The sequence below is a fragment of the Cynara cardunculus genome (assembly GCF_001531365.2).
Source record: "Cynara cardunculus var. scolymus isolate 2C chromosome LG 15, CcrdV1, whole genome shotgun sequence".
Classification (NCBI taxonomy): Eukaryota; Viridiplantae; Streptophyta; class Magnoliopsida; order Asterales; family Asteraceae; genus Cynara; species Cynara cardunculus.
In genome coordinates, this window is record NC_037542.1 from 19,314,786 (window position 1) to 19,333,218 (window position 18,433).

An 18,433-nucleotide genomic window follows, 5' to 3' on the forward strand; every position below is an offset into this window, starting at 1 on the left:
GCAGATAAACATAATCAAATACAAGATAAACATCTTATTTTAAATATAAAAAATCTAAAATATAATTAGGATAATCATTGAGTTTTAACAGAATACTTAATTATTATCTTTATAAAATGTTATATTATTWAACCAAAAATAAATTATTTCATTATTAAACTTAAATTAAATTATAATAAAAACATCATTGCTTTCTCAAAATCACATAAAGTCATATTATAACATCGACTGAAATAAAAAATAAAATGAAATATTAAAATCACGATGTAACTCGCTGCATTGCGCGAGTACGCTTCTAGTATATAAATATGAAGATATCATAAAATTTAAAAAAAAAATATTGATTTCATACGAAACTAATTATTTAAAATTTTTTCATTTTTTATGTATTTCTTTAATTCATTTTTTTATTTTTTGTTTGATAATATAATTTTTTATAAAAACAATAATTAAGTATTTTGTTAGAACTCAATTATTATCCTAATTATATTTTATATTTTCTATATTTAAGATGAGATGTTTATCCTCTATTTGATTATGTTTATCTGCGGTTAGTTACACGAATTCAAACATGAAGCTTTAACAAGTTGTATATACGTCATAATTTACTTATAATCTTAAATTTTAAGTAATATGCATCAATAAACAGTACTTCATGTATAAAAAAATAATTTTTAAAAGTTTTTATTAAATATTTTATAATGTAGTATAGATTAAATCATGAGAATATAGATCTCGTTAAAATCGACGTGTTATATTCAAAGCCTAAAGAGTAGCCAAAGATGCACATTAGTTGCGTGAGTTGCTATACAAAAGGCGGTAGCAAAATACCCATGACCGTCTTGCTTCATTGTTATATGAAACATCCCTAAACCGGGACTAGTTTGGGATAGACATTCCAATGAGGGACTAAAGTTGTCACATATTAGAAGTCCAAGTTGAAGGACCAAAATGTTATTAGTTGAAAGTTGGGGATCTAATTTGAAGTATGGAAAATTGAAAGAGTGGTGATGTCATGTCATGATGTGTGTTGTTATGCTAAAAGCACGAACGGTTTAGAGATGTTACAAATTACGTCTTACGATCAATGTAGAGAAAAAACAAAGTTTTAGCAAATTACAAACAATTATTAGAAAGAACAAACAAAGTAAAATGTGACGCTAATTAATTTTAGAGAAACCAGTTGTCACTTTTACTTATTCGATAAAACTTTTCGTCCTTATAATTAGACATGGAAATGGGTTCGATCTGACAGGGAACCCGATCCACCCGTCACGTGAGGACGGGGATCCCTGTTTGTCTCAAACAGGAGATGGGATGGGTATCTCACTCCCTTCCCACGCCGTTACGTATGAACTTATATATCATTTGTTTCAGCTAAATTGACAATTCATTATTTTATATTTACTTTAAAAACTAAAATTGATATTTTTTTTATGTTATCATGTAATATTTTTTATATCAAGTCAAAATACAATCATTCGATATGTTTTGGATATTACTCAATATGATTTTATATTACTTGATATGTTTTGGTACGTGTGATGTTAAGTTTTTTGGATTAAATTGAATTTCTTTTGGTTTTAGGTTATTAATTATTAAACGATCTTGTGATTTTTTCAATATTTATAATTTTTTTATTTTTTATTTATTGAAAATATGTGAGAATTAAACGTGTATGGTCTTTTACATATTTGATTTAAATAGCTTACATAAACAGGGGGGGAAAATCCTCATTTCCCGTTAGGGATGGAGCTGGGGATGAGAATTGAGGTCCCCAACCCATTCTCTTGCCTACTTATCATTGTATTTAGTGGATAAGATTCTCGGTATTTACCATGTTCATCTGGTATGGTAAATAACCTAATTTCCAATAAGATATATTTGGTATATGAGTTTGGTAATCAAATTGTGGAGTCATTATCGATTTCTCATTTTTGTGGATGGGGAGGCATTGATGTCATAGGGATGAGACCGGTACCCAAAAAAAATGGACAAAAAACGAGGATTGAATGCTGAACAGGATGTACAAGTTCAATTTCAGTATTGGGACAAGAAATTCAATGTTGGTACCACTTAGGACCGAAAATTTAAAACTAATAAATAAAATAATCAAAACCAAATCAAAAAGGTTCAAGAATCAAAAGTTTAACAATCACAAATGTTCAATGTATCAAAAACAATCCTGAGTTTTTTAATGACAAAACTGTGGGGGAGAGGGGTTGTTATATGTTATTTTTTGAATTCAAATGGAGAAGGTATGAATTTATTTAGGAATATATATGGTTTATTTTAGGAAAAAGAGATGATTAGTTAGAAGATAGAGATGAAATTGTAATAGTCAAAATGCCTCTTGAGTTACCCGGTTTGGTACCGTTTTTTTTTTCCAGTATAATTCTGGCACCGAAAACCAAAATTCACAGATTTTTAGGACCGAATACCGAACCAAATATGAGAATTCGATTCTAGTTCGGTTCGAAAAAACAACATGAAAAACTTATCTATAGATGCTCATACTAGGTATGGTAATGGGGCGGGGACTCCAATCCCCGTCCCCGATCCCCTATATTTGTCCCCGTCCTCATCCCTACCAGAGAATTTGATCGCATCCCATCCCCTTCCCCAACGGGAAACGGATACTTTTTTTTTCCTATTTGGGTAAGTTTTTTGTAAATCAAATTGTGAGACACTAGACATGTTTAAATCTCACATTTTTCTAGTAAACCTAAACCCGAAGGAATTTAATTGTATACAAAAAGTATATATCATCATAAAATGACTAATAGATCGAAAACCAAAAGAAATTAAATTTAATCTAAAAAAATTAATGTCACATGTATCAAAATATATTGAGTGATATCCAAAACCACATCTAGTAATATCTAAAATATATTGAAATATAAATTACCATTTATCGATTTAATAGAAATAAATAATATATAATATAATTTATTAATTAATATATATACGGGTACGGGACGGGGGCCGGGAGTCTGATACCGGTCCCCATCCCCATCTCTGGTTTGAGCCAAACGGAGATCCCCATCCGCGAGACCCGGTTTAACAAGGAATCCATGTCCCGACCGGAGCAAGTAGACCGGGTTCCCCGACAAATCGGGACCAATTCCTGTGCCTAACTCATACTTGTTTCTCATTTACAACCTCTTATATAAATGTTTAGAAAAAAATAATATTTCATAAAACATATTAAAATATTTTAATAAAATAATTAAATTTAAATATCTAAACTAAAAAACAAATTGCATTGTTTTGGAAATTTTTACGTTTAATTTTCTATTTGATTTTTTACTGGAAGATCTCACTGAAACTTGCAAATACTATTTAAATAACATAATTTTTTGTAGAATCATTTTTTGATTTTAGATATGTTTTTTTATTTTACTCTTTACAACAGTTTCTGTAATAAAATGGAGACAAACGAAATACATACATACATTATAAACAATTTATCATACCAGATGGTTGATAATTATATTTTACCATCTATTTTTTTATACAGATAATCTATTGCTCATTTCTCAGATTACGCATACTACAATATGTTGTGTAGTTACCAGACTAGCTAATAGAAAGGGAAAACAAAGTTTAGTATGTTTTTTAAGCAAAAACGAAGCAAAACGAGACAATGGTAAATTTTAGAAAAACCAACCCATTAAAAATATGATATTGTACTTTGAACTTAATTTTAACGAGGGTTTAGCGATACCCACAGTTGTTCTGTATAATGAAGAAAGCTGTATAATTTATAAAATACGATTATTTTTCTCAATGGATGTAGAAAGACATGTGGTATATGAAATTCCTTGTGTTTTGATATTGATCGCAAACAATCAGAACATTCTTTTGAAACTTTTTCACAATTGAAGTGTCAAAATGAAAAGACAAAAACTACATACTTGTTATTGCATGTTAAGGTATTTGCATATAAGATTTCACAGAATTGAACATGATATAACTGGACATGACATGACAAGAGTGTAGGACTGGAAAAAGTAAATGTTCGTCTGGTGTTTAGTACGACTAAAACTAGATAAGACAAAATTAAATAAGTTGCATCTATAAGTTATTTGATGATTTTATACATCACATATAGTAGTTATATATGACACAAATAAAATAATTTTATGAAATTATCATATACATAAATACAAACATATTTAATAGTGCCAAATTTGATTAAAAGTTTGATAACAATTGATGGTAGTTCGAAAAAACTCGGTTCGTATAAAATAAAAAACTATGTTTTATTTCGTTTTGAAGATCCTTATAAATTGGCGGACCCAAGATGACATTGTTGCAAAAGTACAAGGACTATATATGTAACTATCTAAAATATATAATCTCAAAAACCTAATTAAAGGAAAAGAGTTTCCCTGCCCTATTATCTGATTGCTTCGTCGTTCGAACATTCATCCTCCGTATAACTACGGATCCCTCGACAACCGCCTTGTTAGGTCATTCGGTGTCACAAATTGCAACCTTGGATCTTCTTTTTTGCTATTGAACCTTTGATTTTTGTGATTTTTCGGTTCTACACAGTTGTCGTAATCGTCTATCTGCTACACGACGCCTTCCAAGATATTCACCTGATTAGGGGTTTTGAAATCGAAGATATCCACCTAAATCGTGCGATCGGATTAAGCGTCTCCAGCGTAAGACTTGTGAGTTTGTGTTTTCTTTTTTATTGATTTGTAATAAATAATGAAGGATTTAGGGGTACGGATGTTTGCAAATCTTTGCAGGTGTTTTTTATGGGCAAAGTTTGATGTTGTTTTGTAGTGGAACAGGAATCTACCAAGGTGTTTGCAAGATACCCCATTGGCATGGATTATATAGCTCTGTTGATAGATACCGAATTATGTTTTCAATTTTTTTCTTTTCTTTGTTTTTCTTCTGTTGCCAATATCAGAAAGTGAAGTGTGGATCAAAGTCAAAACGAATGAGTAATGGAAGTAATCGTTTTTGAAGGAAAATTTGATTGTTGAGTTGAGATTGGGGTTAGGGCCGTAAACTGGAGACTGATATTGCTCATATTTTCCAAGTTAACCGTGTAGGTGATCTAATTTATTTGTGAAGTTTAAGGGATCGTTGGGATCCTTGGTAATTGCTGCGTATATGAAGCTTTCGGGTTTGAAATTAAGATTGTATGTGGTAGTGAAAAAGATCATCATGTTTAAGTTCATTATCAATGATAATCATATTTGTTGGTGTCATGCTTTGAGTATGATATGCCTGAAGTTGGATGAGTGGAAAACCATCCTTTAAGTTATTTGTAGGATGTGCATTTGATGAATAGTGCATTAAATGTGAGTCCAGTGGATGAGTTGGGATGAGGAAGGAGGGTTAGATGAGCTCAGAGTTGATGAAGTTATTGATCTTTGAGATTTCTTACCTAGTTGTTGTTAGTGTTATATGGGAAGCGTGCCATGACTCTTGTCTTTTAAGTATTTCTTGCAGTCAGGACTAGGTTAGATGGAGCAGTGTAAATATATCAAACTACTTATTCTTCCATTGTCAATGTGTTTTCCATTGGCATGGATACTATTGTATTTATCTTCTGATCAAAATTTGCTTTTCTCATTTGGAAGGTTAACCTCACTGGTCTTGTATTTAGAGACATAAACGAATAGATTTACGTAGTTTGAGCTGTGCAACTGTCAATTGTGCCTTTCGACTGTTTTATTGTCTTTGTTTATTACTCGGTTACTCCCACAATTCTATAACAGGTGTCATCCTTAACTAGGATCAGTTGGTCACTAAAAGCAAAAATTGATTCGCTTTTACTTTCTAATTACGCATTCAGGAAATTTCCAGACCATCAGTAAAAACAAATGACCCATTTATTCAGTTTTCATGGAGGGAAGTGCCCTCCAAGTAGCTTATGGTCACCCATCTTAAAAAGGGCGCTGTTATTTGTGAATACCCTAAATGAATGTAGGACACTGTTAGGAGTATGCCTACACGGTTAACTTGGAAAAGATGAGCAATATCAGGAAACGAGGGCCTACCTTTTGACAGGAGAAAGAGAAGTAATATCCTATATCAACATTTTATGGCCTATCTTTTGCTACACTTGTTACCTTCTAAGATGTCAAATTGAATCATTTAATTACTCAAATGGAAATTAATGCGATGTCATTTGACTAGTGACATTTGGGTATATAGATTGTTGGGGAAAATATGCCCTTCGAGTAGCTAATGGTGATCCATCTTTAAAAGGTGGCTGTTAGGCGTGAATGCCCTAAATGAATGTTGGATACCTGCTAGGAAAAGAGGGAGGAAACCCCCTCCTATGGCGGCAATTTCTCTTTGCCATGATTTTAGTTTTAATACCCTTTGTGCATTATAGGAAGCTGTCACATTTTTCATCCAAGTTTTTGGTGATTTCTATTTTCCTTCTCAACAAGGAATGTCTAAAGCTCACGCTTAAGTTTGACGTAAGGAGAAAGAGAAGTAATATTCTACATTAACATATTATGGTCTATCTTTTGCTCTACTTGTCACCCTTTGAGATGGTAAAGTGAATTATTTAATTTATTAAATGGCAATTGAATGTCATTAGACTAGTGACATTTGGGCACATAGATTGTTGAGGTGAGAACCTAGAAGCTTCTGATTTGTTTCAAGACGTGGCCATCGTACTAGCAGTTGGTTTATTGGAGTCTTCATCTGGTAGCAATGATTTTCTCTTTCTCGTGGAGGAGCGGGTGCTTGTTTCTTGAGATCTTAATGAAGACTGCTTCATAAAGTATCATGACTTGATTGCTTACTATCTGAAATGTTAATGATGCTTGTTTTTAGATGTTGCCATGGTTAAGTTCAGTCTACGATGTGTACCTTCTTCGACGATCTCATAACAGTACCACTAGAACTAGTATCTGAGCAGTGCACTAATGATTTCATTTCTTATTATTTCATTAACTGTCTCTTGTTTGACATTTTTGATGAATCCAGTTGAAGTTTGAGATTCTACTAAGTTCTTATCAGGTGTATGTTTAGTGCACATCAAGTAGAATATAAAATCTGACTGATGTCTGCTTTTGTGTATATTGTGCATGTATAGCAGAAGGTAGAATCTGGCTGATATGTTGGAATCTAACTGTGATCTTATGACTTCGGTTACTTGATACGTTAGGGTGATGCTGTTCGGAATTGTTTTTTATTTATACTGTTGGCATGCACTCAATTTTGTGCTCGTGTGATTCTTGTACTGAGGGTTATATGTAGTTGGAAATTATATCTGTAATCTTGCTGTGTAGATGTATAATCTCTCTTCAGACGGCAGATAAATTTGTAATTTATTTTCTTCTGGTTTCTGCTTCAAGAGCCTTAATTTCTGTATTATAAGAAATTGAAGAGAGATATTTCTGGGAAGAATTAGATTTTTGAAGAGTCCAGTAGAATGGAAGGCCAAGTCCTGAGGATTGTTTCACAGTTCACTGTAGCATGACTGTCTGTTTGTGCATCCATTACAGGAAAGGTTTATACAGTCGTCTTGATCCTGAAACTTGTAAGCGATCATCAAGAGCCTTGCAGGGGTAACATTGACGGGTCTTTGGAAATGGATCCTGGTCGCTATGGTCTTCAGCATGGATGGGAAAATAACAGCGTAATTGTGGTTTCCTTTTTAATCACATATATGGGATGATATACAAGATATTAGGGCTTTTGTGACTGTCATTTATTCCGGCATCTCATCCTTAAGCACTATGAGAGAAAGCCATGGGACAGTGAGGATATGGAATCGATTTGCGTTCTAGTTCCATGCTTATAACTTGCTGACACAGCTTATTGTCTTGAATCCACAGGCCCTGGAACGGTATGGTGCGGTCCATGAACCAAATTTTCGGTAAGTTCTACTTGATACTACTAGCAAAACTTTATGTCAAAAGTTTTGTTTAGAGTATAATTCTTGAATTCTTTTGAGTTTGTATTTTATGTGGTGCTTGGTGATGCAAAAAAAAGTTCAAATGTAAATTGGATGTTTGTTTCATTCAAGTGCACATATACGTGTTGATGAGAATTTAACATTTTGTTATTTGTAATACATATTAGTCATCTTTTTGTTATATCACCGTTTCTTTCTTCTTTTTGCATCTCCCTTGTGTTCAACTGGCAGGGCGGGTAGTTCATATGATGATAGGAGGTATCTAGATGAACGTTTTCCAAGAGATGACGTGTATCCAAGAAATGCCTTCCACCGGGATGTATTGGATAGGGATAACTATCCTCCTCCGCCGGCAGCAGTTGGAGTTTGGCCTCAAACAAGAAGACGGAGTTATGAGGATGAATATCCGCTTGATAGAGATTCGAGACGGCATGAGAAGCCTTATGTTGATCCATATCCTGAAATGGATACGGCTCGTGAAGGTGGCAAATATCGTGAGATTGATTCATATCAGGAATATAGTAAGCTACGGGATGGCTATCGCAGTGCTGAGCACTACGATGATCATGGATACGAGAGGCCTCAGAGGTATGGTGGACGGGATCGTGATGATTATGCATATGATGATTATGACTATAGGCCTCGTATTTCCCAGAGCAGGGAGGATAGCCGTGAGAGAGATTATGATTATGGAAGGCACAGTTATGATTCTGATTATGACAGAGGTAGTAGGAGGGAGGGTAGTTGGCGAAGGCGTGATTCCCGTGACCGAGAAAGGGAGAGGAAAGGCTTGAGTCGAGAAAGGGACCAAAGTCCATACAAAAGGCATGAGCGTTCCAGGTCTCGTGGACATGACGAGCGTGTTAGGTCTAGATCTCCTCGAAGTCGTAGCCATGGCCGGAGTCACCGAGAGGACAGTTATGATGACGACAGACATGACAGGACAGAGAGAAGAAGAGACCGTGATGAAAAACGTCAGCATGAGCATTATTCAGTGGTATGCATTATTGAGAGAAATTTTACATCTGAAAGCTGTTCTGTTTATTTGCCAAGTGCACGGGTTTTACTGGATGACTCTTGATTATCATTTTTGTAGGCCCCATCTGCTACTGTTGTTGTGAAGGGTCTGTCCCAAAAGACAACCGAAGAAGATCTGTACCAAATCCTTGTACTCTTCTTGCTCATCTATTCACAATATGTGCTATTTATTTTCTTAGTTTCTTATATCATTCTTTTATACATGCCTGATATGTGGCTTCTGTTCGCCTTATAATTAGGCTGAATGGGGACCTCTTCGCCATGTTCGTGTCATTAAGGAACGAAATTCTGGCATTTCTCGGGGATTTGCATTTATAGATTTTCCTTCCACGGTATTAGTTGTGGCATTTTCTTTTCAAAATTTTGGCACTTAAGTGTTGTGTATGGAACTCATTAACCTGTTGTTGCAAATCAGGGATCTGCACGTTCGATGATGGACAAACTCGGAGATGAGGGTCTTGTCGTGGATGGTAGGAAGCTATTCTTTGAGTACAGGTAAGTGCATCTGTGATTGGTAGTCTTATTTGATACCTGAGCTTATATGTAATAATATATCTATAAAAGTTTTTGTGCATGTAAAATGGATGTTTGCAGCATATGTTGTTTACTCTATATGTTTTGAAGCTTGACGCTTATCATTGAAAGTTGTGTATTCTGTAGACCTGGCATAGTAGCTGGAATTAAGTGTTGGTGCCTCCATGCTTTTTGTATTAATAGTGCACATTTTGCATGTATCTCATGTATTTTCGTTTTATTGTGTCTGGAAGCTTTACACACTTGTTTTATTCTAGTATTTTATGGTCATGGATCATCTGTAGCCTATGACTGATGCCAGTTTCATATTTGATTAGTTTATTGGAATAATGCAGTCAATATTGGATTATCTGTTTTTCACATGTGGTGTGTACATATATTTGTGTTGTTTGGATTTTAGAACATTTTGCATGATTGGCCCAGCTGGATGAACTCTACTCTGTCTCTGCTGTTTGGTACATAGTTACTTACCTACTGTTTGTGTTGCAGTAGTAAGCCAACTGGGGGGGCTGGTGGGCCTCCCTTTGGATCAGATGGTTCATCAAGGTCAGGGCATACGAACCACAAAAGTACAACAGTTCTCTCTGATTGGATGTGCACAATATGTGGCTGCATTAATTTTGCAAGGAGGACATCGTGCTTTCAGGTGGTCTTTTATACCTCAAAAACATGTTTTCACAAGTCAGTGTCTTTTCATTTTGTGGACCTCTCAGCTGACTCTTGGCTTTTGGTTGAAAGATTCAAGTTATAATCAAGCGTTTGGGATGATTAATATTATTTTTGTTCTTCTTTGCCTGTTTCAAATCAGTGTAATGAAGCTAGGACAGATGATGCTCCTCCAGCAGATATGGCATCATCAAATCCTACTCCACTTGGTAAGAAAGGAGAGACAGGTTAGTTTATCTACAGTTCAAACTAGCATACCTTTAGGCATGATAAAGCAGTTGTATTGAGCTGCTGGAATTTCAGGTCCCACCCATGTTTTGGTTGTGAGAGGATTGGATGAAAATGCTGATGAGGAAATGCTTCGCTATGAATTTTCTAAGCACGCTCCAATTAAGGTTCAAATCCTTGTTTTAAGTAATGCTGTTATCAGTAGTTCAGTTCAGAAGTTTTAGTAAATACTAATAATACATTTACAGGATCTTCGACTTGTCAGAGACAAATTTACTCATGTTTCAAGGGGATTTGCATTCGTACATTTTCATTCGGTAAGTTTATTTACGAGCAGCATAAGAAGCACCATTGATACCTGCTTGTGTTGAAGTTATTATTCTCTGTCATAGTTTTGCGCTTCTGTTTCTTCTAGGACAAACTATGGTACTAGTTTTATCCTCTTGTTCAACACTTTCATAGCTTTGCATGTGTGAGGAACTAACGACACCTAAATCCACACTTTTATTGTCTAAATGATTGTAATTATTTGCAAAAAGGCCAGTCAGGTCTCATTATAGGCTGCCTAGGTTTTAACCTTCTTTCTTTCTAAGCAAGAGCAAATTGATTTTAAGATTTCTGCTATCAGATAATTTACTCTCGATATACTTGCAGAATGGTGTGTGGTCTTTCACACTGTCTAGGCCTCACTAGTCCTGTCTACTATACCCCCATGCACAGAAAAAGCGATTTCAGGTTTAGAAGACATTGGTGTTGAGTTCAGACGTTAATTTTAATGTTCTGCGACCGTGATTTATTTGTTGGAATTGTTGTTCTTCCTTGTGCAATCTATTTTCTAGTAGAAAGGGCCACATGCATTTGATATTTTAGGTGGTTGCAGGCCATGAGGGAGTTGTGGAGATAATGCTTTGATTTACATCTGAATATTTCATCGAGATTCTTGTTTTGTCATTTTGGTTTATGTTGGCTAACTTCTCCTATCTTTACGCTTGTTTCTCATAAAAACTCCATCTGGTTGTTGCCTTTGTTGGCAAGGGAAAATAATAGCTGAACTTGTAGGTAGTGTGGAAGGCTTTTCATACTTTCTGTTCATTGGGATGTATGATGTTAGAGGTGGTATTTCTCTGTATAAGATTGTCTAGAAAACCGTTAGTCTATCTTCTAGGGTTGCTTGATACAGTCGATCACTATACCCCATTGAGCCAACCATGAATACTCTTCCTGTTATTGCTTATATCTAGTTAATCACCAAAGACATTTCTAATGAGAAAGCTTACATGCTCGAAAGCACTTGAAACAAATGATGTTCTCTTATCCTTTATATTTGGTAACTTTTAGTCTCAAGCATCTGACTTGGTGTTTGGTGTATTTTGGTATTTGATTACCTTATCTGGATGCATATCTGGTCTCTCAGGTTGACGACGCCACCAAAGCCCTCGAGGCAACAAATGGGACAACACTGGAGAAGAATGGCCAAATTTTGCGAGTTGCATATGCGAAAAGCATCCTTGGATCAGGATCGGGGGCATCCTCTTCTCACTCAAGCAGCCTTGCTGCTGCAGCAATCGAGGCTGCTGCATTTGCTCAGCAGGTGATGTTCTAATCTGCTTATTCATTTTACATGACTGCACTGATGAAGTGTATCTCATTCTTATGCAGCTAAGTTATTTCTGTGGTGGATGGCCTTCAACTTTTTGCGATGATGTATTCAGTTTTTTTACCAGAATATAATTTGATTTCTTTCTATATCTTCTGTGTTTCCTTACAAACATGCTTTCTTGGTGCACTGGTGGCTACTGGTGCTAGTTTGTTGTCATTTGACTACTTGCTTCCCAGAGATTTATATGTAAAATTGCATTGAAAATTTTAGTAATATACCTGGCATTCAATATTAAATTTTAATCGCTTATGGATTCATTAATTTATTCTTGTTCAATTAATAGGGGATGGTTAGGATAATTCAGTTTTCTACATATATTTTAGTATTAGTTGTTGAAATATGTTGAAATTTTGTGAGCATGGACTCTGAATTATTTGGGAACAAAAAGATCAATCATCAAGCTTCCAGGACTGTTTAAAAGTGGATCCGCGTGATTTTGTTGTAGTTTACAAATGCATGCACCTTAAATACTAATTGATTTTTATTAACATTGTTCGTCCTTTTTCTTGTAGTATGATGCCGTTGGATGGGCGCCAAAAGAGTATAATCCAGATGACAAACAATCTAACGGTAGGCAGGACCAGGGTGGAGAACCAAAGGATGGTTCAGCCCCGCAGTCTGGTTTTGTCTGGGACGAAGCATCTGGCTATTACTATGATGCTGCTTCTGGGTTTTATTATGACGGAAATACAGGTGCGTACAGCTGAGATTGGGGATGTTCCCCAGCTGCTTGTGAGCTAAACTTTCCCGTCTGATCATCTTATCACTTATGAGAGAGATCCTGATTGATGTAGATATGTGCTGTTTGTGACAAATTTTTGTGCTCAAATGTGTTGGGCTATTTGCTAAATGGATTTTTAACCTAGGGGAAGGGGTCAATCTTGTTGCTCTGATAAAAGTAAAGAACGTTTAGCAAGTGTGTGCGGCAACATTGTTCAAAAATTGGTGAATTTTGGTTGTTGATTCACACACAGACCTAAATCAGTCAATCGATCATTCTTTTCCTTGGCTGTAACCAAGGTAAAGGTTGGTCCGACTTAAAAAGTTGAAACACTAGGTGTATAATGCCATTTAAATATCAGACGGTTCAGAACTCTATGGAAACTACTCAGACTAAAACTACACACAAAGATGATATTTATTTCTTTTTAAAATGCATGTGTTTGAAGTGTATGGATCTTAATTAATTTGTTATTGATGTAGAAGTTGCACCGTTTTTTTGCTCGAATTTTGATTACAAGTTCGCAACCTTAATGGATTAGACCAACAGTATATATAGTTTTTGAATGAAATAATTGCTTTAATTCTAGCAAAATAATTATCATTCAAGCAAACTAAAAAGCAGATGTTACCTGAACGTCCAATGACAGTAGCAGATCATATTTTGTAGTTGTTTTGTGTTTGCTTTTGTGGCAAATGTGGTCAAGAGAAATAACTTAGAGAACTACAAATTTACAATTAGCGGCTATGGATAGATCAAAAGTTCTCCTAATGTCTTTACATACTTGTTTCCTTTTATCCCAATTCGAAAGGGCATAATGGTGAACATATATTGGTTTCCCATGTAGTTAGAAAATATGAGCATCTCTTCTACATGCACTGGAGCCAGCTATTTTGTTTGGTCTGTTTTCATTGCTGATGATTACAATGTTAACACCTTGCATGTTTAGATTGTGATGGTAATACCATACTTTATTTAATGTGTGTATTATGTTACTCATGTACAGGTCTGTATTATGATGGTAATAATGGAATTTGGTATTCTTACGACCACCAAAGTCAACAATATGTCCCATGTAATGATCAAAATGATAAAGCATCTGGAAAAGAGAATGAAGCCTCCAAGGCGCCTGATGGTTCTAATAGTAGAAAAGTAGTTATATCTGCACCAGCTGCTACAGTAACATCAAGTGAAAAGACTACTTCATTACCGGACGCTGTCCAGGCTGCCGCCGCGGCAGCAATAGCTGCAGAGAAGAAGGAGAAAGAGAAGATGAAGGAAATAAGACTTGCTTCAAAAAGTAGTATATTGGCTAGCAAGAAGAAAATGAGTAACGTACTGTCCATGTGGAAACAGAGGAGTCACGAGAATCAAGCACCACGAGTGGCTCTTGATGGCAATCAACCATCTGCCTTGGTAGAAGAAAAATCTAATCCTGTAGGACCATCAACAAAGGTCAAGTTTAAAAATGATGCAGTTATAACGAAAGACAACACGGCTCCCCCAGTTTCTGTGAACACATCTGTTCAGCCTGCTAGCTTAGATGCACCACAAGATATGCCGAGGCCTGGAGCTAATGTCTCTGGAGGGACTTTAAGAGGTGTAATAAGAGGATCGGGTAGAGGACTGGTGAAATCAGATACTACATATATGGGATCATCTGCAAATGTGGCTGTGGGTTCATCAATGACCACAGATGCGCACAATTCTGCGGTGCCTTTCAGGACAGATGCATCTGCTTTAGGTTCTTATGCACCACCACCAGCTACCGTGAGTGGTAAGAGACGGTTTTCTGAGTTGCCTGTACAGTCAGCTTCAGCCATTAAAGAGCAGCCTCATACCACCTATAGGGATCGAGCTGCCGAAAGGAGGAGTTTGTATGGTTCATCTTCTTTTGGGGATGATATATCTGATCTTGGGGTTGGGGATCCAAGTAAGCGTCTGAACTATTTGTGAATTGTTTCTGTGTTGCGTAACATATGTAGCTCACCTTCATAGTTTATATTGCACATGTTAATGCTTTAAGTATGGAAACGGGAGACATATAATGTTCCGTACACAGTCAATTGATCACATGTAGGTGTTTTCTGGAAAGAGACTATTTTCGATCTTGATAGTGATCCCTTTTCTTGAAAAGTAAAATAAAACTTGGCGACGTAGAAGGACTAAGAATCTTCATGGGCCATTGCTTTCTTCAAATATTATCATTCCTCTATTGACTTGTGCGGACATCCTTTGTTTTTTATAATTCCTGAACTTGTAAGATCGAGATTCGGCTTTAAAAAGGGGCGCAATGGATTCTATGCCTTTCCCCCCTGGTGTTGGAGGACGTGGAGCTGGAGAGGCTAATAGCAATGCCCAGAGCTACGAGGTAATTACAGCCGAGAAGGCGATTGATGAGACTAATGTTGGCAACCGGATGCTCCGCAACATGGGTTGGCAAGAAGGCTTGGTAATTCTTTTAACTCTTTCCTTTATTTTACGTTCCATATTTATATGTTTTCAGAAAGATGAACCATTTCCCTCCTCTTACTTGCAATGATGTCACTGTCTACTCATAGATCCCTGGGAGACCTGTGTTTTTGGTAAACAGTCGCCCGGGCCTGGTCACTACGACCCCCTCGTACTATCTCTTACCATTATTTCCATTTCACAACATTTAAGAAGAGATGATGTTCAAAATGATGAATGGTCTAAAGGAATGAAATGTCTTTCTTCTCCTTTAACAACGCTTAGAGCATCTCCAATAGATTCTCCAAAATGGAGATTTTGGAGTTCTTAACCCAATTTTGGCTAGATTCTCCGAAATGGAGAAAGTGGGAGAGAGAGGGATAAAAATCTTGAAATTGGAGAACTCTTCAAAATTTAATGTTAAAGAGATTTTATTTTATTATTCTCACCAATGAAGTTAAATGTATTATCGTTTTATATAGAGTTCATTCGAAAGTTTCTTGGGATATTAAATCTATTGACTATTTTAATAATATAACTTAGGTTGAAATACCCAAAATGGAGAAACTGTTGGAGATGAATGTAATTTTGTTTGGAGATTTTAAGTTTCGCTTCATTTTGGAGAAATTGTAGAAATCTGTTGGAAATGTTCTTAGTTGGTCGTCTCTTTTTTAGTCAGCATTATGTTAAACTGCAAATGTGCAATTTCTTGCTTGTTTATAAAATGCATAGGTTCATACAATATATTTTAGAAGTCATCATATGAAGGTCATATAGTTGTAATTGATCAAACTAGTCAGAAGCACAAAGTAGTTCCGTGTTACAGTTTCTGACTTTGAATCGGACGATTGTTGTTTCTTGTTCTGGTTTGGTGATTTGATGTACAGGGGTTGGGGAAGGATGGGAGCGGCATGGTGGAACCGGTGCAGGCGCAAGCGACAGAAAAGAGGGCGGGACTTGGGAGTCAACCAAAGAAGTTGGATCCGAGCCTTGAGGTGCAAGCCGGTGATAGCTATCGGACTCTGATTCAGAAGAAAGCGCTTGCCAGATTCCGAGAGATGTCGTAGGAGGAGGTTGGATGGTTTAGAGAGTGGTAAATGAGTAGGATTGGAAGTTTTAGGCTATTATTATGAGATATAATGCTTCCATTTTCTAATGTTGAAGAACAAGTGACAGAATCAAGATTTTACTAGTTCAAGTGTAGTGGTTTTGTGATTTTAGTCTCTTATTTGTTACTTTGTTTATGCGTTTTGGTGGATTGTTGATACTGAAAATGTTGAAATGAGGGGGATTTTTATTTCTATCCAAATATCAGTTGAGAGGGGAGGGGAGTTTCTGTATTTTCATATAAAAATTCAAATGTACTAGGAGGTCCCAGGTTCAAATCCAAGAAAAAACAAAAATCTCCTTGTGGCCATAAAGGTTCAAATGCTGTGACTTCGGGCTATCTGCAAAGCAGGTGGTCGACCTGTGATTAGTCGGCTCGCATAGCGGGTTGGAAATCCAGGTTAATAAAAAAAATCCCGTCAAATGTGGAACCATAGTTTGTGTTCTATTCTAATATTTAATACTGTTGGTCTGAGATGTTACAATTATGTAAACAAACATGATGAATCGGTATTTATGTAGAATTTATTTACAAACTTATCCATTTTCAGACGATATCTGTATAACAAATAAAATAAGTTAATAATGATTTCAAAATATCATTATAATTTAATGAGATGATAATTATCATAACATATATAGAATTCATTTAGATTATTTTTATAAAAAAGAGTTTTTAACATATATAAAAGAAAAAGAACCTGTATTTTAACTGATATATAACTTCATATATCATATAAATTGATAAGGTCGACATAACAAGAGGTCGAGGTAAGAGTAGGTCATAATTGACAACGACAAATCTTGGCATGTTGTCTTTAATTATTGAATTTATTTCTGAAAAGTATTCGATCTGAACCGTATGTTTGCTTTGCCATATCTTTAAAATATTCTTCAAAATATCATAAGTATACAAAGATGCAAACATCAAAGTATAGCTCGTAGTTTTCAACGTAAAATGTAATAGATAGAAAAAAAACGACAAACGTTGTTGCATTAAAACAAACCCAAAATTATATTTTCTTGATATGGTATCTCTCTTATAATCTTGAATCAGGATTTTGAGCTACTCTTAATCAAATCTTATCTCATAAGCAAACTGGTTTTTATATATTTTAAATTTATTTAATTCGTTCACATTTCCTTGACTAGGCATGACAATGGGGTGGGGCCAAGGCGGGTTTAGTAATCCTCAGCCTCGGCCTCGGTTTTTAGTAACAGCCCCCGGCCTCGGTCCCCAACGGAGACGGGATGTTAAAATATCCGTTAGTTTGATTTTATTGGGGATCCCCGGCCCCGGCCCCAACCCCAGTTTGAGTAACAGCCCCTGGCCCATGCCCCGGCTTGAGTCTATCGAGGATCCCCGGCCTCGGGACTCGTTTTAACGGGGAATCCCCGTCTATGTTCAGGTCGAGTACATTTTTGTACCTTTTACCTTCTTTATTCAACAATAATCGACGATTAATTAGGAGTCCTTTCAATCCATCACTTTCACCGGAGAACATTTGTATACACAAAAATCATCAATACACACCACACCATAAACTTGTTGCTATTCGAACCTCTCCTTTTTTTTAATCAATTCGAAATATTAAAAATGTAAAAAACAAAATATGATGTTGACATAAAATTTTGTAGAGAATTGGATTCAAATTAATAAAAAAGAAAAGGTGCATTAAAAAGGACGTATCTGGTATTATAAATACAGCAACAAAACCATCATGGTACTGTCATATAGTTCTTAATTACACACACACACACACATATATATATATATATATATATATATCATTTGTCAACATTATCATCTTCTTGAGCAACATATCTTGAATGCAGCAGCTGTTTATGAAAAATTCGATAAGATGATGAATGATTTGGGCAAGAAAACCGATGGGTTGCCGGAGAAGATGAAGGGATTTCCGGTGGTGCTATGCCGGAAAATCTGGAAAGTGGGTCAAGATGATCCGAGAAGGGTGATCCATGCTCTCAAAGTCGGGTTTTCTTTGACATTGGTGTCGTTGTTGTACTTAATGGAGCCATTATTCAAAGGGGTTGGACAGAATGCTATTTGGGCTGTCATGACCGTCGTCGTTGTGCTTGAATTCACTGCTGGTAACTT

At 35.8% G+C, this 18,433-nt stretch overlaps 1 protein-coding gene across 9 annotated transcripts; it reads left to right on the forward strand.

The window, feature by feature from the left end:
- Window positions 1-4,400: 4,400 nt before the first annotated feature.
- On the forward strand, window positions 4,401-16,511 carry LOC112527296 (SUPPRESSOR OF ABI3-5). 9 transcript variants are annotated; one of them, XM_025137844.1, is made up of 17 exons: window positions 4,401-4,820; window positions 7,497-7,630; window positions 7,830-7,870; window positions 8,141-8,497; window positions 8,570-8,906; window positions 9,006-9,077; window positions 9,187-9,279; window positions 9,363-9,442; window positions 9,971-10,127; window positions 10,290-10,374; window positions 10,451-10,542; window positions 10,624-10,692; window positions 11,790-11,966; window positions 12,548-12,728; window positions 13,763-14,689; window positions 15,021-15,208; window positions 16,095-16,511. In XM_025137844.1, the coding sequence occupies exons 1-17, from the start codon at window positions 4,787-4,789 to the stop codon at window positions 16,272-16,274; spliced, it is 3,204 nt and encodes a 1,067-aa protein (XP_024993612.1). In that variant the 5' UTR covers window positions 4,401-4,786; the 3' UTR covers window positions 16,275-16,511. The 9 variants fall into 9 exon arrangements, with proteins under 9 accessions (XP_024993612.1, XP_024993615.1, XP_024993609.1 ...); XM_025137847.1 differs by having other exon boundaries at window positions 8,633-8,906; XM_025137841.1 differs by having other exon boundaries at window positions 4,401-4,682; window positions 4,764-4,820; window positions 8,141-8,906.
- The last annotated feature ends 1,922 nt before the right edge of the window (window positions 16,512-18,433 follow it).

Excerpts from the sequence above, each read along its gene's own strand:
- LOC112527296 (XM_025137841.1), top strand. The coding sequence starts at position 4,787 with ATGTTGTTTTGTAGTGGAACAGGAATCTACCAAG. Across the intron at positions 10,693-11,789 it reads CATTCGTACATTTTCATTCG|GTTGACGACGCCACCAAAGC; the intron begins GTAAGTTTATTT and ends CTGGTCTCTCAG. Across the intron at positions 12,729-13,762 it reads TTATTATGACGGAAATACAG|GTCTGTATTATGATGGTAAT; the intron begins GTGCGTACAGCT and ends ACTCATGTACAG.